This window comes from Plectropomus leopardus, chromosome 13 (assembly GCF_008729295.1).
Source record: "Plectropomus leopardus isolate mb chromosome 13, YSFRI_Pleo_2.0, whole genome shotgun sequence".
Taxonomy (NCBI): Eukaryota; Metazoa; Chordata; class Actinopteri; order Perciformes; family Serranidae; genus Plectropomus; species Plectropomus leopardus.
The window spans coordinates 29576478-29597760 of record NC_056475.1 but is presented as its reverse complement, the minus strand read 5'-3'; the positions used below and the strand labels follow the sequence as shown (position 1 = coordinate 29597760).

General features: G+C 37.2%; 1 protein-coding gene across 1 annotated transcript in view; it reads left to right on the top strand.

Annotated features, from left to right (window-relative positions):
• opcml (opioid binding protein/cell adhesion molecule-like) overlaps positions 1–6956 on the top strand; it is a 191292-nt gene extending 184336 nt beyond the window's left edge. Inside the window, exons 3-6 of the mRNA XM_042499641.1 lie at positions 2261–2398; positions 3162–3282; positions 5223–5374; positions 5773–6956. Of these exons, the coding sequence (XP_042355575.1) occupies positions 2261–2398; positions 3162–3282; positions 5223–5374; positions 5773–5873 (512 nt within the window). The 3' untranslated portion in view covers positions 5874–6956. The remainder of the gene's footprint in view (positions 1–2260; positions 2399–3161; positions 3283–5222; positions 5375–5772) is intronic.
• The last annotated feature ends 14327 nt before the right edge of the window (positions 6957–21283 follow it).

Sequence of the window (21283 nt, the reverse complement as noted above, 5' to 3'; positions counted from 1 at the left end):
GTTTACTGTCAAATTCGAATCTGATTACATCATAATGGCTTAATACTCTCTAGCTTGATTAAGCAGTATATTTAGGGGCGGACTGGCCACTGGGAAGTTAGGGAGGGCCCCCCGAACTGCATGGGTGGGTCTGTTGCCTGGCCTTCGCAGATGTAGACAGCACATGCCGCCTGCCAGACTGGGCCAGTCTAATACATAAAATATTGAGGGGAGATATGAATGGCCTCTTTCAATTTGGAATAATTCTTGTTTTTGTTGAAAGCTGAATGGCACAGTCAATTTCACTGTGAAGAGTTCTGTCAAATGTTTTAGTGGTAATTATATGTTGAAAGCAAAAACCTTTTTGCAACATACTGAAACAGATTGTTATTTTCAAGTATTAGCTGATAAAAATGTATTATTATTGTTTTGTTTTTAATCACTATTAATGGCTGAATGAGATTAAAAAGGGGGGGGGTGCTCTAAGTAGTCAGAGTAGTCTAGAGTACAGTGTGACTTGTCTATAAATCCATAAAGAACCCAGATAATAAAAAAAAACAATCATATGATAAACATGTTTTTCAGAGATAAAACCTGATCAGAACAGTGTATGATTAACCAAAATAAAAACAGACACCACCACACTTGAACGATGCATATAATTGCATATAATACGTAAAACAATGAAAGTTTACGGAAAGAATTTTAATAATATTTATGAAGGGAAACATAAATAAAGTTAAATTAATTAATTAATTAAGTAATTTAATTAATTGAATTGGTCTTAGCACAGTACCTTGTGGAACTCCATGACTAACTTTGGCATGCACAGAGGATTCATCATTAACATGTACAAACTAAGATCAATCTGAATAAAAGTACTTTAAAACAGGTTAGTGCAGCTCCCTTACGGTTAATAAAATGTTATTATCTCTAATTTAATGGAACTCCATTGAGTATGTGACTGTACATGTTTGTGACAGCACTGGTAACCATTTTAGCACTCTATTGACTGCTTATACACATTTTCACAGTAGTTAGCAGTACACTTGTACTTCGAATCCCTGCTCACCTAGGGTTACACGGCCTGGTCTACATTTGATTCAGTGCAGCAGTGAAAAATGAACGTGTCTTAAAGGTCATTCGCATCATTAAATTCTTTTCTCAAAACAAAAACTGAATCAGTGAAAAAATTAGACAAAATAAATAAATAAAATAAAAATTCAAGTCCAGAGCTAAATTTCAGTTCCAGTATGTCCCTGAGCATATTACATTTTTGTTGCTCAAGAATACCATGCCTCAGTAACCTACAAGGAAAACTCTGTGGTAAGTTAATGTTTTTTTACATTCAGGCTTTGAGGATCTAAAACATTTCTTGTCTAATGATGCAAATTTTATTCAAACCACATAAAATCTTTTGGTATTTGGAATCCATCAAGCCAAAAACCAATATATACTTCAAAATGTAATATACCACATTTATTTATTTTTTTTTAATGTTCCATTCAATATTCCAGCTCGGGTCACAAAGCAGCTGCTAAGTAAACACATTTTGGTTTAAAATATTTATCTCCTGATTTTGTCAATCGCCTCTTATTTCCTATAAAAAACTTTCAAAAGTGATTCAGAGTGTGACAGCCTCAAACTCTGCTGTTTTTTTCACAACATATGATGCCAAGTACTGGTGTGTGGACTCTTTTTCATCAACTTTCTGCTGATTCTCACTCAACCCACAGCTGACACTCAATGTGTGTGTGTGTGTGTGTGTGTGTGTGTGTGTGTGTGTGTGTGTGTGTGTGTCGTAGTGTGAAAGTGCTTTGAGTGGTCCAATGACTGGAAAAACGCTATACAAGTACAAGTCCATTTACTGTTTACCATGATTCCGTTAATATGCTTTTGGTTAGCAGATCGTGTTTGTCATCAGTTTTGCAGGTATGTGTCATACAACAAGTAATGGAGAAAGTGAAACCTTATGGTGGTCAGTCATTTAGCTAAACCAAATTCTGAGGCAGTCCATGCAGTATCTCAGTTAAGCCCATAAAGGTGACCTCACCATTGCGGGAGCCCTGCGACTAGTGGAGCTAAAAACCGACAACTGGAGGACTATGCATTTAGGACGATGCATTTTTATTCCTTCTATCAGTTAAAGACTGCTGTGATTTAGTTGAATATCTGCACCAGTGATATGTATTTGGAAAGTGACAATTCAAAGGTCAGTACTGGGCCGTTATTAACTAATAGTTACTAATGCACTTCTTCTTGTGTCTTTCCTTCTCCACAGGCACTCATAAATTTGTGATGGAGGGGGAACATCTGGTGCTGACAGCCATCACCAAAGAACAGTCAGGATCGTATGAATGCATTGCTTCTAATGACATCCTGAGCCCAGACGTCAGGACGGTGCAAGTCACAGTCAACTGTAAGATTCAAAACTTTCCCATTCATGGTGAAAACATAATGAACAGGACAGACACATCCTCAAAAAAGCCTGATTTTTTAAAAAAAAAAGTGTGTTTTAATTTTACTGTTTCGTGTTATATGCATCCCTGTTCAAACTGGTATTATAAAATACTGTGTACGGCTTTGTGCCTTCAGAAGGCGGGTAGTTTACCACATGTGAGTGAAGATTCAACTGCACACTGTTCCAAATATGTAACAAACTACTTAAACTTACCTCCTCTGTTGATTCACTTTTAACCCTTTGAAACCTGGAGCGACATCACTTTTGTTGTGCTGCTTTCAGACACCCTTCACAACATTTAAACCTCTGAACCTTCTTTTTGTTTGTATTGAAAGCCAGAAGATTTACAAAAAATACAGTTAAAGAAGTTTTACATCAAGCCTGTTTTGGGGCGATAATAAATCACAGCAAAGTCAAGTCCTTGAAGTATTAAATAAAAGTACAATCCAAAAGACTAGTTCGTAGGTAAACAAGTGAAAGCACACAAGGACAGATCAAATTAAAAAAGGTATATTAATATAATAAATTAAAAAGAAGAAAGGGAGAGGTATCATTTCTTCTTTCATTACCCATGTTTTTGAAAGAAGTTAAGCCTTTTTTTTTTCAGGTTGTGAAGGATTAAAGAAATAGGAGTATGAAATATGGATCCCCAAACACCAATTCATGTGATGATGTTGTCTGTATGACATCATTGTGAATCACACTTCTCTCCGTTTTACAGATCCTCCCTTCATTTCTAAAGCTAGGGGTACGGGTACTGCAGTTGGCCAAAAAGGAGTCCTGCAATGCGAAGCATCGGCTGTCCCAAGGGCAGATTTTGAGTGGTACAAAGAAGACCGCAGGTAAGTTTCTCCTCTGAGCTCTGTGATTTCAGGCTTGTTTGAAGTCGCACAAAGATACTCATTGTGCTGTCGGGTGTGGACTTACTTTATTTGAAGAAAACCAGACTACATGATCTTTGTTGATAAGTGAAGGTTTTATCCAAATAGGCCTCTCCATGTTTAAAATAAGATCTGGCTTTTGATGTAATGAAATAATTCATCATGCCATGCATTTTTCCTCTCTTAATGAGCAATGTAACCCTATAATCACATTTAGAAAAATCTGATTTTTCTTGTTTTTCTCTCAAATTCTGGCAAATTATTAGCAAAACAGGCCCGGACACCAAAGGCAACTGTTATGTTCTTTCTCTGTAATTGGTTTACGTCAGTGTGTTGTGGCACTCTGAGGTCTAGAGGATATTATAGTATAATATATTTTCCAACTGAAAGCTGGAGACTGGAAAGATGTTTATGAGCAGCCCCAGAGCTGCTAAGCTGATGTAAACACAGGCTATGTTGCACTGTTAAATGGTCCCTGACAGTGACTTCAGTCCCCAAAAGACAAAATCACTCCTCAAGAACAGAAAGATGGAGGATGCTGATAAAATAAATGGCATCCGCTAACATGAAATAAGGCAATGAAACTGAAAATGCAATAAGTGAAAACAGGAGCAAGGTTGTCGCGCACTGAAGGATGAAGTGCACAAACAGACACATGCAGTTACTCTGATAAGACAGTGAGCTGCATTCAGAGTTTGAAAATGAAAAATGTTTGCCTTTTACAGCCCACAGGTGCAAATGTTTGTCTAATTTCATGCAAATCTAAATTCACAAAAGGCAACGAAACGAAAGAAAGATTGTGGTACACTGAAAGGTGAAGTGTACAAATGCATACAGTTAAGGTGGATTTACAGTTTTGCTTACAAGGTTTACACGATTGTGAGCATTTACAGCCTGCTTATACAGTGGTGTGTCTGTCACTCTGCAGTTACACCTCCAAAACACGAGTTGTTGTTGGGATTTCAGACAATTACATTTATTGTCAAACTGTAAAATATCCTGCCTTTATCACAAATCTTTGGCACAGGTATATTTGATAACCATATCGTAGGGATAATTGCATTGCACAATACTCTCTTTATAGATAGATAGATAGATAGATAGAACGTATACTTCTTTGTAATATACATCACCTGACAAATGGAGTATAAAACACACAACACACACTACACAATACACAACATAAAGGATTTAAAGAACAAAATCCATTTTTTCCTTCCCGTCCTTCAATTGTCCTTCTATCTCTTCCCTCTTTCCTTCCTCCCTTCCTTCCCTATTTTGTAGTGCGTCACTAAAATGTATAGGGAAATGTAGTGGAGCAAAGCATACTTTTTCATTAGTAAATGTAGTAGAGTAAAAGTAGGTATTATTACTCCGGGTCAGTTGTTCTGCTGGCAGAAGTTACCTTCTCGGGCACACTCAGACGCACTCGGCTGCTATAAGGCTCTAGTGTGCATGCCTAATGGTTCCAGTTATGCGGAAGATCCCAATACTTTCACACCATGGAAATTAGCTACTGAGCAGCTCTCATTGGAATTAACGGGGCCCCGCCTCCGTGCTGTATCCAAATCTTCTTAAAACATCCATGGGAGGAACATGTCAGGCTCCAGCGTCAGGAACACATCTGCACAGAGTTTACAGAGTAGGTATGGTGTCAATTTTACGCAGTATATGTATAATTATAAGGCAGTGAGCTGTAGTCAGAGTTTTAGCCATAGTACGAAAAATGTTTGTCTTTAATTTGCCTGCAGATCTAAATTTCAAATACATGTGCTTGACTAAAGGCCGAAGCAAACATATGGCCTCAAAGAACTCCTTTCCCAAGAAAAGCACAGTCGCAGTGTCTCTCCTGCACATCAGCAGAAGCCTTGAGAGCTGCTCCCTTTTCTCTTCCCTTCCAGGCTCTTCAACGGACTAAACGGGGTTAAGATAGAGAATCAAGGCAGACAGTCAATGCTTGTCTTTTTCAACGTGTCGGAAGAAGACTATGGGAACTACACTTGTGTTGCCATGAACACCATGGGCATCACTAATGCCAGCATAATCCTTTATGGTAAGAATGCTGCCTGTATAAAAACCCACCGATGTGAATGAAAGTGTTAATTATGATTAAATTATTGTAATTGATTTGCAAATGGACTATTACCACAGCCACTTCTTTGCATGTCAACAGCTGCCCACATAGAAATCCTTACATGAAGATCACCCACCGTATGTTATTCACTGGTTTACATTTTTATTCCCACCATTCACCAGTTTCCATGGCAATTGCAGCACCGATGTAAAGTTGTTGGTTTGTTTTTTCGTGCTGAGATAATAGGCCACATCCATGTGAACAATCCCAGTTAATCACAGTCCATGTTGAAGCACCGCCACGGTTCAAGCAGTGATTTGAACTGTAGGAAATACAAACGTTGCTGATGCAGTAAGTGCTGTGTTGTTCTCCTGCAGGTCCCGGCGCCATGCATGATGTGAACGGGGCCGCCGTGTTGCCCCGTTGCTCTGTATGCCTCCTGCTGACTGTAACCTCACTCCACTTGCTCAAGTTCTGATGTGAAATGTGACAACCTCCGAGCTTCTCTCAGCATTGAGCAGCAAGAACAGACTATTAGTCCTATAAGAAGAATGGAAATTTAAGAGTGCCAGTGGTTCACCCTTAGTTTTCTTTCTTTTTCTTTCTGGCTTTGCATCAGAGTCTGTTCTCTGTTGGCTCGCCAAGAGTGAGCGGCGTCAATCCGAGGAAGGGAAAAATTTGAATCATGCACTAATTTGATGATGGTAGAACTACCGAATTTGTGTCTCCCCCAAACCTTTTTGTATGTGAAAAGGGAAAAAGAAGAAAAATACATGTAACTTGTTGATAGTTGACTGTTTATTGCCCAATATTGAAGTGTACATTCAGATTAATATTATTGTGTCATGTCCTGTTCAATATCTGTACAATACCATTACGCTTTTTTAAGTAAATGACAAAACAGGAAAAAATGCAATGTGATTGTTGAATTTTACTGTATTTTTACAGTTGTATGCAAAACCGAGTAAAAGATCCTTCATGACAAGCAGTTCAGCATAATAAATAGAACACCATGATTTCTCAGGCAAAGTCCTACTGCATAGTGCATCCAAGTTTTTATTTACATCGTAGTGTGTGTAGAAAATGTACAAATGTGTACAGACAATTCCTGCACTCTTGTTTTTCAAGACGCATACTCAGACGCATTTTTGAAACACCTTATCACAGCATCATAGCAGCTTCACGGCATATTTAAACTAAGCACTAAAAATCAGAAATCAGACATTTATGTGAAGTGTAATGTCAGACAGAAGTGTAGGTCAGTGCTGATTTGTTTTCAAAAGTGTCAACTGGAATGCTCAGAGGTGAAACTTGTTGAACAGTTAGTGCTGATGGCGTCGTTAAAGCGTCAGGTTGGTGGGTGCTCTAATTAGCAACATGGCACTAAACTGATATCTCACTCAGTGCAGCTCTCAAGTGAGAAATCTTAGCGTGTCAAATAAGACTTTGTAACAGCTCCTAGTGTTATATTTGACTTTTAAAGTTTTGTTTTTAAGATGCAACTAGTATGATTTCGCAGGTGGTTATCAATCTGTCTCAAAATTTAAATAAACATTTAATAACTAGCCTTTCAGTTTCTCAGGCAGCCACGGTGGTTCTCAGGTTCCCTTGGTTGGCCAGTGGGCTTTTGTGCAATTGAGGCTTTTCTTTGGATTCACAAAGACAAACAGGTTATCACAAATCATGTGTTTGTGTTTATTATATTTTTGTATTGATCTTTGATTACAAAATAGTACTCAATTAATTTTACTTAAAATCCTAAATATCTCTGAAAATGCAAACACTCACTATGAATTCAGAACTAGTAAGTGAGAACAGTTAGAGGTACTTGAATGACCACCATTTTTGAATTTGTATATATTTTCTTCATTCTTATGTGAATGATTTAAAAAGTAAATGCAGTGACTGGGAATTTGCTTTGCTCATTCAATACCACATCTGCTTTTATTGTGAGGTTGAGTTAGCCGTGTGGTAATGTGAATCAAAAGTATGCTTTACATCAGTGGTTCTTAACCTTTTATTTGATAGATAGATATGATTAAAACCAGAAATATATACTGAACTTGAGCTGCAACAAATAGTTGATTAATCGACAATTCAATGGATAGAAGATAAATGGGCAACAACTTTGATAATCAAATAATTGTTTTTGTTATTTTATAGTAAAAAAGCAACACATTTGCCGGTTTTATATTTAGTATTGGAATTTAATGTTTTTCTTTGTCATACATGATCAAACTGAATTGCTTTAAAAATGAATACAGGGCATTTTTCATTATTTTCTGATATTTTATTGACAAAATGATAATTGATTCATCTGCCCTTATGTTTCTTGATTAATCGATGTAATTATTGTGTCTATAAAATGTTGAGAAAAAAAATCCTGTGCAAGTTCTAATAATGAAAATAATCAGTCTTTCCGCCGTATTGTTAACAACCTAGGGAATAACTGTGGAAGATGAATAATCTATGACTAGTATAGTAACTTGTATGACTCTTACAGACATTTGAGTCACTTCTACAGTAAATTAAATAGTGAAAATAAACCATAAACCTTTTTTCATTACTTTTTCTTTTCTTTTTTTTTTCTGGAGACCTCCTGGAACTCTCTCAAGGACTCCTGGGGGTCTCCGCACCCCTGGTTAAGAACCACTGCCTTATGTTACCACTGTACAATAACATCCAGAACAATAAAAACATAGATTGTGTGCACTGGGATGGATAACTAACTTGTATCTCAAATAGGAGTTGGAATCACCAAAGGCCCCACGATACAATATTATCACAATACTCAGTATTATTACCCTGTTACATGTCTTGCGATATGCTGAGTATTGCAATAACATACCTTGTAATATAATGAAAATTGTTGCAATATTTGCAACAATTTTCATTATATTTCAGTATCTGTTTTCTCTAATAAGTTGAAGTTTTCAGTTTGTCAATCACACTAAATTGCAGCAAACTGTATCTAGTGAATTAAAAAAAAAGCATTTGATTTTCTTATCCTGGTAGACTGGTACAAGTTGAATTTTATTTTAATATTAATTTATATTATTCGAAAAAAAAAACAATACTTACATTGATATGATATTGCCATGCAAAATATCAAGATACTATGCTGTATAGATCAAGATTTCTAAGTACCCTGTTTTACCATGATACTGCCAGAGCTTAGTATGTTTATTTAAACCTCTAAAATCTAAGAAAAATAGTTTTATTTCTTTTGAATACATGGGGAGCAATGCAATGAGCAATGTGGCATGAAAAGTCAGAAAAAAATGAAATAAAGTAAAATGTGACATGAAAATGACCAGAAAATTACTTGGGGAGGAATTATTCGATATTATCAAGAAGAAGAAAAGAAAGGGGGGCAAATATCCATAAAACTTTATTTGTTTTTGTTTTTTTCTTCTTTTTATTGCTTATTTTTAGATTACAATTCTTGTAACATTTTACCAATTTCTTGCTTTTTTCTTTTCTTTTCTGGCCACTTTTTAGATTGCTCTTCCCATGCTTTTAAAGGAATTGAAACCAATTTGCGCAGCATTCAAAGGGTTAGTTCGCCTCTTCACATATTTGAAAACATTACTATCAAAGTTTCTACTCAAACATGCTCTTCAAGTCAACTATATAAAATCTGTTTAATCATATTTGTCACCCAAGTATTTGAATGTGAGGTTGTGGAGAAGCTCAAAAAACATCCTTAAAACTCCTTCAGTTTAAATACAACTTGAGAGGCCAGGGTGTTTTTCACATTTTTAACTACAAAGCTGGCACATAGCTTCAGTCCACATCCAATCCACAAATGACTCAAGCTAGAATATTTTCTCAAGATAGTTAAGTCAACTTGAATGATGATGAATGTTCCGCGTAGCTGCTATGAAGCTCTTTTTCAGGTGTTGTGAATGTGTGCTCTTAACCTGGTTTGCCCCGAGATAAAAAGCAGACGCTGTTCTCAAGACTGCAGAAGTGATTGTTGTGTTCTGTAGTCAGTGGATGCATTTTCAAGGGACTTTTTTTTTTTTTTTTTTTTTTTTTCTTTTAAGTCTGCCTCGGACAGAACTTTCCAGTGAAGAGAATACAGCTAAAGCACAAGTGATTGATAATGTGATGTTCTGCTATTGTCCAGTTCACTCCTGTGCATACCTATGAGTAAGACGTGTGTTGAAGACAAACCAACAGATGAGATTGATGTATGTGGGAATGCTTTCGTTGTGCTCACATGTTGAATTATGTGCTTGTAATGATGGTGAAGGAGTCAGCTGCAGACTGTCACAGGATGGGATTTTACCTTTCTAGGAGTTTGCAAAAAAAAAAAAACAGGTGAGATTTAGAAGCCTGCTAAACTAAAGTGAAGGGTTATTGTGACCCTTTTCATCCCAGATAGATTAACATGATAAGTATTGATGTCAATAAGCTTGAATCAATTTGTTTAAATTCCCCATTAAAAGAGAACTGATACTGGAACTTACTTATCAGTACAGGTGTATTTTTGCATAATGGCACCATGAACAACAGTGTTGTTTTGTTTTGTTTTGTTTTGTTTTGTTTTGTTTTAATGGTGGAGAAGGATTTTAGATTTATGCATTTCACATTATCTTTTACTTGCTGAATGCATAACGGGCATTTTAAAGTTTGCAGTATTCACAAATCATTTGTCATTTACAATTTTTTTTTCCTAAAAACAGTTGATTTTACCGTGTATGATCTCATTGATGGCTGCATTGTTGACCTGTTTGATATGTTTTCTGACCTTACTGGAGGTTCAGCATAGGGAAGTCACTATTATATGGTATATAGTCATCGTATCATTTGATTGAGAGATTGCAAAAATGTTCATAAACTGGTTAAATGTGAATTCAAGTTGCCGGTCATTTGTTGGACTACGATGTCATACATTAATGTCACTTTTCAGTTTTTGTTGTTTTAATTTAAAGCTGTACTAGCCAATATTTAGTTAGTTATGATTACATCTTAGCCTCTTTCTATTCATTGTCATGATTTTACAGCCTGCAGCTTTATTGTTTTGTTATCAAAAAATGGTAACACTTTCAATGAAGACCAAAACTATAATGCATTATGAGGCATTCATTGTTAATTGTAAGCTAGCTAGCTTGCTACAGCAAACAGCATACTCACTGCGGATTTCAATGTGCATTAGTCACCTATTCATGTCAATGATAGATAGATAGATAGATAGAGAGATATACTTTATTGATCTCAAAACTGAGAAATTGGGGTGTAGCAGCGCCATACAGTAAGAACAAAGAGAATAAAGAGCAAACAATATTAATAGAATATAAAAGGAATATGCTTAAAAAACTAAAAACTAAGAGACTATACATATAAACATATATTCAAGTGTAAAGTGCGGAGTGACTGCAGTTGCAGAGTGAGCTTGTGGATACGCACATATAGAGACAAGAATGCATACACATAAGTGCAAAAACATGTATGTAACATATGTGTATACCTATGCACACGTACGCATACACACACACAAACACAAACAAACTCCCCAGAACGATGAACGAGATGACCCCCCCGCCCCCCCACCCCCCCCCGACTTGGCTCAACATAATTAACACAAAACACTGGTTATTCATACTTAGAGACACAGAAACAGGCACACGTTTAGATGGGCAGTACCTTCAAGTTTATGAAGTAAGAGATAAAGGGTTGCCATTTGTGGAAAAATTTATCAGTGCATCCTCTCAAAGTATACTTAATCTTGAATGTGGTGTCCCTAAGCCACTGGGAGATGGAAGGATACTTAGACTTCCAGTGTAATAGTAAGCAACGTCTTGCCAGTAAAGATGTAAAGGCTATAATGTCCTTTTGAGTAGAATTTAATGCAAATGAAGCATCAGGAATCCCAAATGTAGCAATCAATGGGGATGTTTGCAGATTTACTCCAAGAACAGTGGACATAGTACCAAAATACAAGATCCAAAAAACATTCAGGTTAGGACAAAGAAAAAACATGTGACTATGGTGACAGGGAGAGCCATGACATTTGTTGCATTTATCCACCACATCTGGATATATTTCAGAAAGTCTGGATTTAGAGAAATGGACCCTATGCAGAACCTTAAACTAGATGAGCCCCAGACAAGCACAGGACGTGGTAGACCATATCCTGTGTATAGCATGATCCCAGAGGTTATCACTTAAATGTATTCCCAATTCCTTTTCCCATGTATTCTTGATTTTGGTACCCGACTTGTTGCGGACTAAGTGAGAGCAAACTTTCCCAGGACTGCCCTGGAGGTACAGAGGGGGACATTGTATACATATAGATTTTTTTATTGTTTAATACCCTTGTTGCACCATACTGAAAATACGGAGTCCAAAAGTGATGGAGGAAATAAGTGGTTGTTGTTTAATGGACCCAAGGGGGATGCATCTAGAAATTTAAAGCACTGTCTAAATTGGTACCAGATCAGAGTATTGATCATACCAGAGTATTGAGAACCACTTAATTAACTGTATATATTGAAGGTTTTGTAGGTAAAGAGGAATAAAGTACAGCAGGTATAGAGGAACCGCTATAGGATGATAGTTCCAGTTTACACCAAGAGGAATCACGAGAATTTAACCAGTAGCAAAGTTTGTGGACATGAGCGGCCCAATAGTAAGATTGAAAATTGGGTTATGTAAGTGCGCCACTGAGTCTACATCTTTGCAATAATGTTTTACGAACTCTAGGTGGCTTCCTGCCCCAAATAAAAGAACAAATTATCTTATCCAGGGAATCAAAAAAATGTTTTGGAAGACCACACTGATCCTGCCAATTAATGAAAGGGGGAGGTTGCCCCATCTTTAAATATCGGATGAAACCTTTGAAATAAGGGGAGTCAAATTAGCTGATGCAAGGTTAGATAGAGACCGTGTCACATTGATACCTAGGTATTTAAACCCTGACGAACTAAATTGATAGTTACATATAATAATAAATCGTCAGCATATAATGATAATTTGTATTCAATTCCATTTCGGATGATTCCCCTAAAAAGGGAGAAAAGTCTCATTAGCAATGGCAAAAAGCAAAGGCAATAACGGACAACCTTGGCGAGTTCCACGTCCAAGAGTAAAATAATCAAAATAAATATCATTAGTGTGGACACTGGCTTTAGGAGATGAGTAAAAAAGGCGAATCCAAGAAATAAATTTATCACCGAATCTGAATTTCCTTAAAACAGCAAACAAGTACTCCCACTCTACTCTATCAAATGCTTTTCAGCATCTAACGAAATCACAATCTCAGGGAGTTCAGCTGAATGTTTATTAGTATATTATATTAAAAAATGTATGGGTATTGAAAAGCAATTGACGTCCCTTTATAAAAGCATTCTGCTCTTCAGATATAATGTAGGGAAGCATGTTCTCTAAACGAGATGCAATTACTTTAGCCAACACCTTCACGTCAGCATTGAGCAGAGATAGTGGCCTATTAGAGCCACAGGAGGTTGGCTCTTTGTCCTTCTTAAGAAGGAGGGCAATAGTGGCTTGTGTCAAAGTAGGTGCTAATGAACCACGTTCCAAGGATTCATTGAATATGGACAGAAGTAGTGGTGCCAGTTTTCCAATACATTTTTTAAAGAATTCAATAGGAAACCAGTCTGAGCCAGGGGCTTTGTTAGATTGCATAGCTTTAATTGAATTTAATAACTCTTCAAGAGAAAGCGGAGAGTCCAATTGTTCTGCAGTATTAGAGTCAATGACAGGGTTCGATAGATTTTGGAGAAAATCATTCATTTTAGTACTGTCTATAGGAAATTCAGATTTATATAATGAGGAGTAAAAAGATTTGAATGTAGCATTAATTTCCACGGGGTCTGTAGTAATTATATTATGAGTGTTTTTAATGCTAGGTATCAAACGGGAAGTGGCCAGACGCTGTAGCTGATGTGCCAGTAAACGACTTGCTTTGTCACCATATTTATAATATGAACCACAACTACATAGTAGCAGGTGCTCTGCTTCTCTAGTTGAAATGAGATCGAATTCTGGTTGTAAATCAACACGCTGCTTAAGCAATTCTGGAGTAGGGTTCAGTGCATATCTTTGATCCAGATTACTAATAGCAGTTGTAAGTTCAGTAAGCCTAGAATTAAGCCTTTTATTAGAAAGCGCAGGGTAAGAAATAATTTGTCTTTTGAGATATGATTTGAGGGTCTCCCATAACGGTAATATGAAATTGAGTTGTTCTGGTTAAAAGAAAGGAAGTCATCAATAGAATTTGAAATAAAGTTGCAAAATTCTTGGTCTGCCAAAAGTAGGGAATTAAATCTCCAGAGTGGAGGGCTACAATTATAATTAGGTAGTTGATTGTCTAAGAGTAATGGTGCATGATCAGATATTATGATACCCAAATAATCAGAAGAGACTACACATGAATTAAGAGTGCTATCTATAAAAGATAATCAATCCTAGAATATAATTGAGGCACCTGGGAGAAGAAAGAAAATGTTTTAATGGAAAGGTTACGATATCTTCATGGATCAACAAGACCGTTCTGCCTCATAAAATCAGAAAATGTTTTAGACATAGCAGATTGAGTCAGATAAAGCATATACGTTTACTAACAAAGCCTTTCTTTGCATTAGGGTACCAGCTACTATCAGATACCTGCCATTCTTATCAGCAATAATATTAGTGAATGAAAACTGTACTTTTTTTGTTGATTAAAATGGCATTCAAAACTTTTTCCACATTCAAAACATCTCCCTCATATGTGTTCTCTTAGAATTAAGGAATAAAGTCCTAATATTTCGAGAGCAAAGTTGTAGAGGGCGAACGCCATAGTCTTTAAAGAGGAAATTGTGACTATGGCGTAGGACCCCTTCAGACAGTCTGACACACAGTTTGTGATTCTATCTAGATGAGATGAATAAATAATTGAAGCACTTCTGATCAGGCAAAAATCTAACCATAGTGTAACTTGTTGTCCACACAAATTTTAACTTCACCACCTCTGACAAAAGTGCAGCTCCCAGTGTATCCCCAGGCTTATCTGTTGGAGGCATCCTGGAGTTGGCAGACTATCCCAAACAGAGCAAAGGTGTCTCTAAGAGAGAAAAACAATGTCACAAAGATGCCACTCTGCAGTCCAAACTTTTTACAAGTCAAAATAACTGGAGGCTAGTCATCTACATCTGGGTGACAGAGCTTTGCCACAGAGACAACATTATTCGGCAGTAGCTGGATATTGGTAAGGACATGTCCCTACATCCCTGCCAGATCATACGCTTTTGACTACAAGAGAAAGGAACAGAAAATGATGAAACATGGGACGATCTCTAGCTCACTGGGTAGAGTGTGTGCCCCATGTGCCTCAGGGTCCTGCAGTGGCCTGGGTTTGAGTCCAGCCTGTTGCCCTTTGCTGTTTGTTGTTTCCCCCAACTGTCCCACCCTTCCTGTGGCTCTCAAACTGTCCTATGAATAAAGGGAAAATGCCCCAAAATATTCTTTAAAAAAAAAAGAAAATGATCAAATATAATCAATCACAACTGATCTATGTTTCCAATCTGTTCTCATTCCCAAATCCCTTTGCTGATATGATATGCCGTTCGACAACGTTAGCTGAAATCACGGCCGGACAGAACCATTTGTAGTGCTATTAAACCCCACCAGACGGCACCTGCAGCAGCAGGTTGATACGCAAACGGTCAGCATCAGTTGATAACACAGCCAGACGGAATCTTTTGCATCCTCATGATACACTGCTGGACAGTGTCAGGTTGAAACACTGCTGGTTACGATGTAATATAAGGAGCACAAAGGTCCCTATGGGGGGCTGGGAGGAGTGGTGAAAGGATTTAACAATCCTGAATCAGCAGATGGGTTTACATTGGAGACAGTTGAAAGCGTGGCTCAGGGGCCTTTGGCATTAATATCACACACCGAGGGATGTGACAAATCATTGGCGTTTGATGCCTTTGGACTGATGTTTCAGATAAGAGACAAATGACTGCACAGTCTTTACCTGAATGTGTACTGGAGGGCTGAAATGATGCAGCAACAGGAAATGGCCAAACAAATAAAAGGTTACAGTTTGCGAACACATTCACCTAAATAATAGTATAATAGTATAATATAATATAATGTGATAGTATGTTAGTGTTGCTGTCAGATGGTTAAACAAGTTAATAGTTTGCCTACAAGTAGCTATTATTATTAAAGAATATTAGTACATCTATTGTTGCAGCTTTAAAGTAAAGATTTGAAAGAGAGCTAAGAGCCATCATGGAAGGAGAGAGATAATAGGTGTGAGCATTACCGGTCCAATATAATAAAAGAGCTGTATTAAATCCAACCATAAAAAGGAAACTATTCCTGTCCTCTGAATCTTAATCAGTACCAGCACAGCAGCAGTTGTCTTTTATTTTGCCCTGTTCTTAACAAACAGGGATATTCAATGTCGTTACTGTCAGAACTGATAGAGATCCATACAGTCTCAGCACAATGACATCAATATCTGCATGCGTTAGATCCCGGGCTGCTTCCAGTGCAACCCTGTTATCACAGCAAAGCTGTAAAAAGAGCAAAAATGTGGGGCGAGTTTGGCAACTTTGGTGTCAGTCAAACTGCCTGTTACCTCTTTGTGCCTTTGAAGGAGTAGCAGGAGATGCACTCCAGTGACATATCTTTGAGATATTAATGCAAATTCTTGCCTCAAGATTTTGTGTGCATGAATGCCTCCCCTACAACTTCCACAATTTATAAGCCACAGTGAAACTATCACTACTTGTTCTTTCCAAGGTAATATAGATGTTTTGATCGTATTTCCATTTTTAAAAAAAGCAACACGTTCTCATCTTGAGTCATCAAATGTTGCTGCTTTGCAATGGACTTTGGCATCTACATATTACACTCTAAGTATCCATCTGCATTTGTTATTTAAGTTCCAGGATACTGCTACCATGATGTCAACACAAGGACATGTTAGGGTGTGAATGTAAAACCCTGTTATTCAATTCTGGGAGGTTTAGAGAACCAAAATGAGCACAACAGTCCAGAAACTTTGTTCAGAGCTCTGCTTTTTACTGTCTTTAAACATCAATACACGTCAAGCACATGGCATCATCATTCACAAACAAAACTCACTGACATGGAGAAGGGGTCCCCAGCCGACAAACAGAAAGCCCAGTGTGTCCATACAATGGCTTTAAATACTACTGGGTCACACCATTGCTGTGAGGACTGAGGTGACAACAAACGAACAATATTAAAGGTGTTACATCTGTTATATACATAAATATTTAAAGGATGCCTTATCTTAATACATCTCAGTAACTCTACACACACAATTTGGGCTAGAGTTAATTTTACTAAGGCTAACAGAAAGCGAAACACAAAAGAAACCCCACTTCTACCTCTGCCCTCCAAAGGTCACACTTGGATCACCACATTCTGGTGAAGCAAGGAGCATTCATGTGCGTGCGTTCATGAAAGCACCAGCCCGAGACAGGAAGTGGACCTCAACAAAGAAAACAATGATTAGAAATCATAACCAACAACAAACAATAAATGAGGCATGTGGCATGTATTTATCAACCAAACTGGATCCTGAGCTTAGCCGATACATAACAGAAAACAAATAACTCAACTGAACTTAAACAAAAGGTTGGACCTATCTCCCTCCCCTCTTTGTGCTTCCTATATTGAGTTTTTACTGGCAGCATTTACGTCTGACGCACTCTCAAGTAATGCGGCAGGTGCAGTCTGTCCGTCCACCGGCATATTAAAACCCAGTTCTCACCTGACACGGTTTAGTGGCATTTCATTTGGACGCAGAAGGTGGCTTTTGACGTTACGATCTTTAACCAAAAGCAATGTCAAAGTGGCAGTATTCAAACTCAGCTGCTGAAGTATGTTGTCCCAGCGTCAAAGCTCTGTCAACTACAAACCCCAATTCAAATGAAGTTGGGACGTTGTGTAAAACGTTAATAAAAACAGAATACAGTGATTTGCAAATCCTTTTCAACCTATATTCAATTGAATACACTACAAAGGCAAGATATTTAATGTTCAAACTGATAAACTTTGTTGGTTTTTGCAAAAATTCACTCATTTTGAATTTGATGCCTGTAACACGTTCCAAAAAAGCTGGGACAGGGGCAACAGAAGACTGGGAAAGTTGAGGAATGCTCAAAAAACACCTGTTTGGAAACGGATGAGTGTAGCATCCCCGAAAGGCTCAGTCGTTCACAAGCAAGGATGGGGCAAGGTTCACCACTTTGTGAACAACTGCGTAAGCAAATATTCCAACAGTTTAAGAACAATGTTTCTCAATGTACAATTGCAAGAAATTTAGGGATTTCATTGTCTACAGTCCATAATATCATCAAAAGATTCAGAGAATCTGGAGAAATCTCTGCATGTAAGCAGCAAGGCTGAAAACCAACATTGAATGCCCTTCATTGAGTGACCTTCGATCCCTCAGGCGGCACTGCATTAAAAACCGACGTCATTCTGTAAAGGATATTACCACGTGGGCTGAGGAACACTTCAGAAAACCATTTATTACAGTTCATCACAACATCTACAAGTGCAAGTTAAAACTACACGCAAAGCGAAAGCCATACATCAACAACACTCAGAAACACTGCTGGCTTCTCTGGGCCTGAGCTCATCTGAGATGGTCTGACGCTAAGTGGAAAAGTGTGCTGTGCTTTGACAAGTCCACATTTCAGATTGTCTTTGGAAATCATCGACGTCGTGTCCTCCGGGCCAAAGAGAAAAAGGAGCAGTGATGGCATGGGTAACTAGCACATCTGTGAAGGCAACATTAATGCTGAAAGGTACATACAGGTTTTGGAGCAACATATGCTGCCATCCAAGCAACGTGTTCTTCAGGGACATCCTTGTTTATTTCAGCAAGACAATGCCAAGCCACATTCTGCACATGTTACAACAGCGTGGCTTTGTAGTAAAAGAGTGCAGGTACTAGACTGGCCTGCCTGCAGTCCAGACCTGTCTCTCATTGAAAATGTGTGGCGCATTATAAATGGCAAAATACAACAACAGAGACCCCGGACTGTTGAGCAACTGAAGTCATGCATCAAGCAAGAATGGGAAACAATTCCACCAACAAAGCTTCAACAAATAGTGTCCTCAGTTCCCAAAAGGAACACAGTGGTAAACATGCTCCTGTCCAAGTTTTTTTGGAATGTGTTGCAGGCATAAATTTAAAATGAGTGAATATTTGCAAAAAAACAATGAAGTTTATCAGTTTGAATATCAAAAATCTTGCTGTTGTAGTGTATTCAATTGAATATAGGTTGATTTGCAAGGATTTGCAGATCATTGTATTCTGTTTTTATTTACGTTTTACACAACTTCCTAACTTCATTGGAATTGGGGTTTGTAGATGTGGACTACTGTAGCCTCCAGTTATTGTGACTTGTAAAAAGCTTAGACTCCGGTATGACGTCTTTACTCTGTGTAACTGTGTCAGTGTTATTGTTAAACTGACAGCATGATGAGCCTAACCTGCCAGTGGTCTCACAAAATAATGGCCGCCAACAAAGTCCCAATTACAAGACATAACTATTATTTCTCTGAAGAGGGAACCAAAGTCTTTTTTGTGTGTTCTGCTCAGACCAAAGTCAGCAGGGAACAAGCAACAAAAGTGAATTTGCTTTTTTTAGATAACAGCCTATATAACCACTCAAATATAATCAAATAATACCCATTTGAGTAGCCTTTTTTTTCAATTGAGGTCCTGTGAAAGTGTTCTCATGAGGGCTGATGGTAACCAGGGCCTTTTCTGGCAGCGTGCAGTGATTTTGTAACCTCGTTTATAAAATAGTTTTAAAAATAACTGGATTACTTTGCTGTTGCATCTCTCACAATCTCCATTCTCCTGTGCTAAAGATATGACAATACAACTGAGCAATGGAAATCTTTCAGGTATAACAAATTCAACGTGGATTGTTCTCTGCAGACAGGTTTAATGTAAGGTGGAGTTCTTGCTCACATTGATGAATCACTTTATTTTGACATTGTTTGCAGAGGAAAATGTTTTTCACTGCTTTGTCCTCAAATGCCCTCATTAATTTAGCTAGCCAGGTGAGGATTAATAGGCAACTTTACAAAATGATTGCAAAATGACCTTAATGATTGATACAAGTGTTCTCCAAGCCCCAATCTGGAGACATATATTTGGTCTTCAAATAAAAGGGATGCAGGGAGTTGTAAATGAATGCAATTAGCTTAGCAACTATGCACATATCAGCAGTCAGCCTCCCCTTATTTCCCTTGATTAAATTCTTTCCACAATAATCATGTTGTGCACATGTAACATTATTCTTCCCATTCTTGATATTTTTATTCCATGCCATGAAAACATGCCAGAAATATCCCTTTAACATCCTGCCCAGCTGTTAAATAGTCATTATGTCTAAATGAAAAATGTGTTGGACCTTAGCCTGACTGAGCCATCTTTACCATTCAGTTTAAGCATGTTATGCTAAAGAAAATCCTAGATGTCGTTGTTCTGCCTTTCAGTTCACCTCCTCCATTAAGTTAGTAGTGAAAAAAGTCACTCTAAACATAAGGGCTTTGTGGGGTTTTTTTGGGGTTTTTTTAAAGCAAGCATATTTTCCCTACATGTTATAATATAGAAGTCTTACTGAACACTTTCATGTAACCAAAAAATAATTTAAAAAAACAACAACAAAACAATAACTAATATTCTGCGTGCCGATCGAGATCGGCACGCACATAACAGCTTACAATCGGTTTTTTTGTGGAAGTAAATAACATAAGTAAACTGACTATTCGCTAAGACAAATGAACATCTGATATCCGGTATTGTTAAATGCCACATTTAATGTTTATATACAGTATAGGCTGAATTAATTCATAAAGTGTATTTTTTGTTGTCTAAAAGCCAGGCTCAAATAAACTGTTTTTTGGCGTAGTGCTACTACAATAATAATATCACAATTTATATATTATACTTTAATATATTATATATTAAACATTGTTCAAATATTTTTAGCCCATAATAATATCACAATTTATATATATATTTATATATTTATATATTAAATCTTTGTTCAATATAGCCCCAGGATAGTATAATACAAAGAAAATATCCATTGCTTGTTTCTCACTGAGGATTTTAAAAGGTTACGTCATGTATCATGTCATTAGTAGAAAGAACCACCATACTGTACTTCTGTACTTTTTTCCACATGGGCACAAGTCTGCTGTCTGCTGTCGTCACAAAGGGCTGTCAAATAACTTTAATGATTCTATCCTAATTATAATATAGTGGTCCCTTGTTTATCGCGGGAGTTACGTTCTAAAACTAACCCGCAATAGGCGAAATCCGCGAAGTAGTCAGCTTTATTTTTTACAATAATACAATAATACAATTTACATTTTTTTTTTATTATAGATGTTTTAAGGCTGTAAAACCCCTCACTACACACTACGCTACACTACACTTTTCTAGGACAGGCATTATTATCATAACATAACACATCAACACAAACACAAAGTTCAAACCTTCTTAGAAAAATAATAAAATGAGACCAAAGATCAAAACCTGTTTTCAGGCTCAAACATTTGATTGAGAAATAAAAATATAAACGTTTTCCTATAAATAATTATGATGGCTTTTAGAACTAACAAATTTAATTTTAATGATGAACCTACGAGGTTGGACACATAAGAAATTATTAATAGTGACTCACGAGTATTTCACAGTTCCTCCGACCGTGCCTAGCGATCGAAGATTTATGTAAATTTGGCAAGCTGAACGCATTCTGTACTGTACAGGAGACACGGCACAGAGGAGCTTGATTGACAATGCCAATCAGGACGCAGAACACAATGTGCTGTAAAAAAAAAAAAAAAAAAAGCATGCAA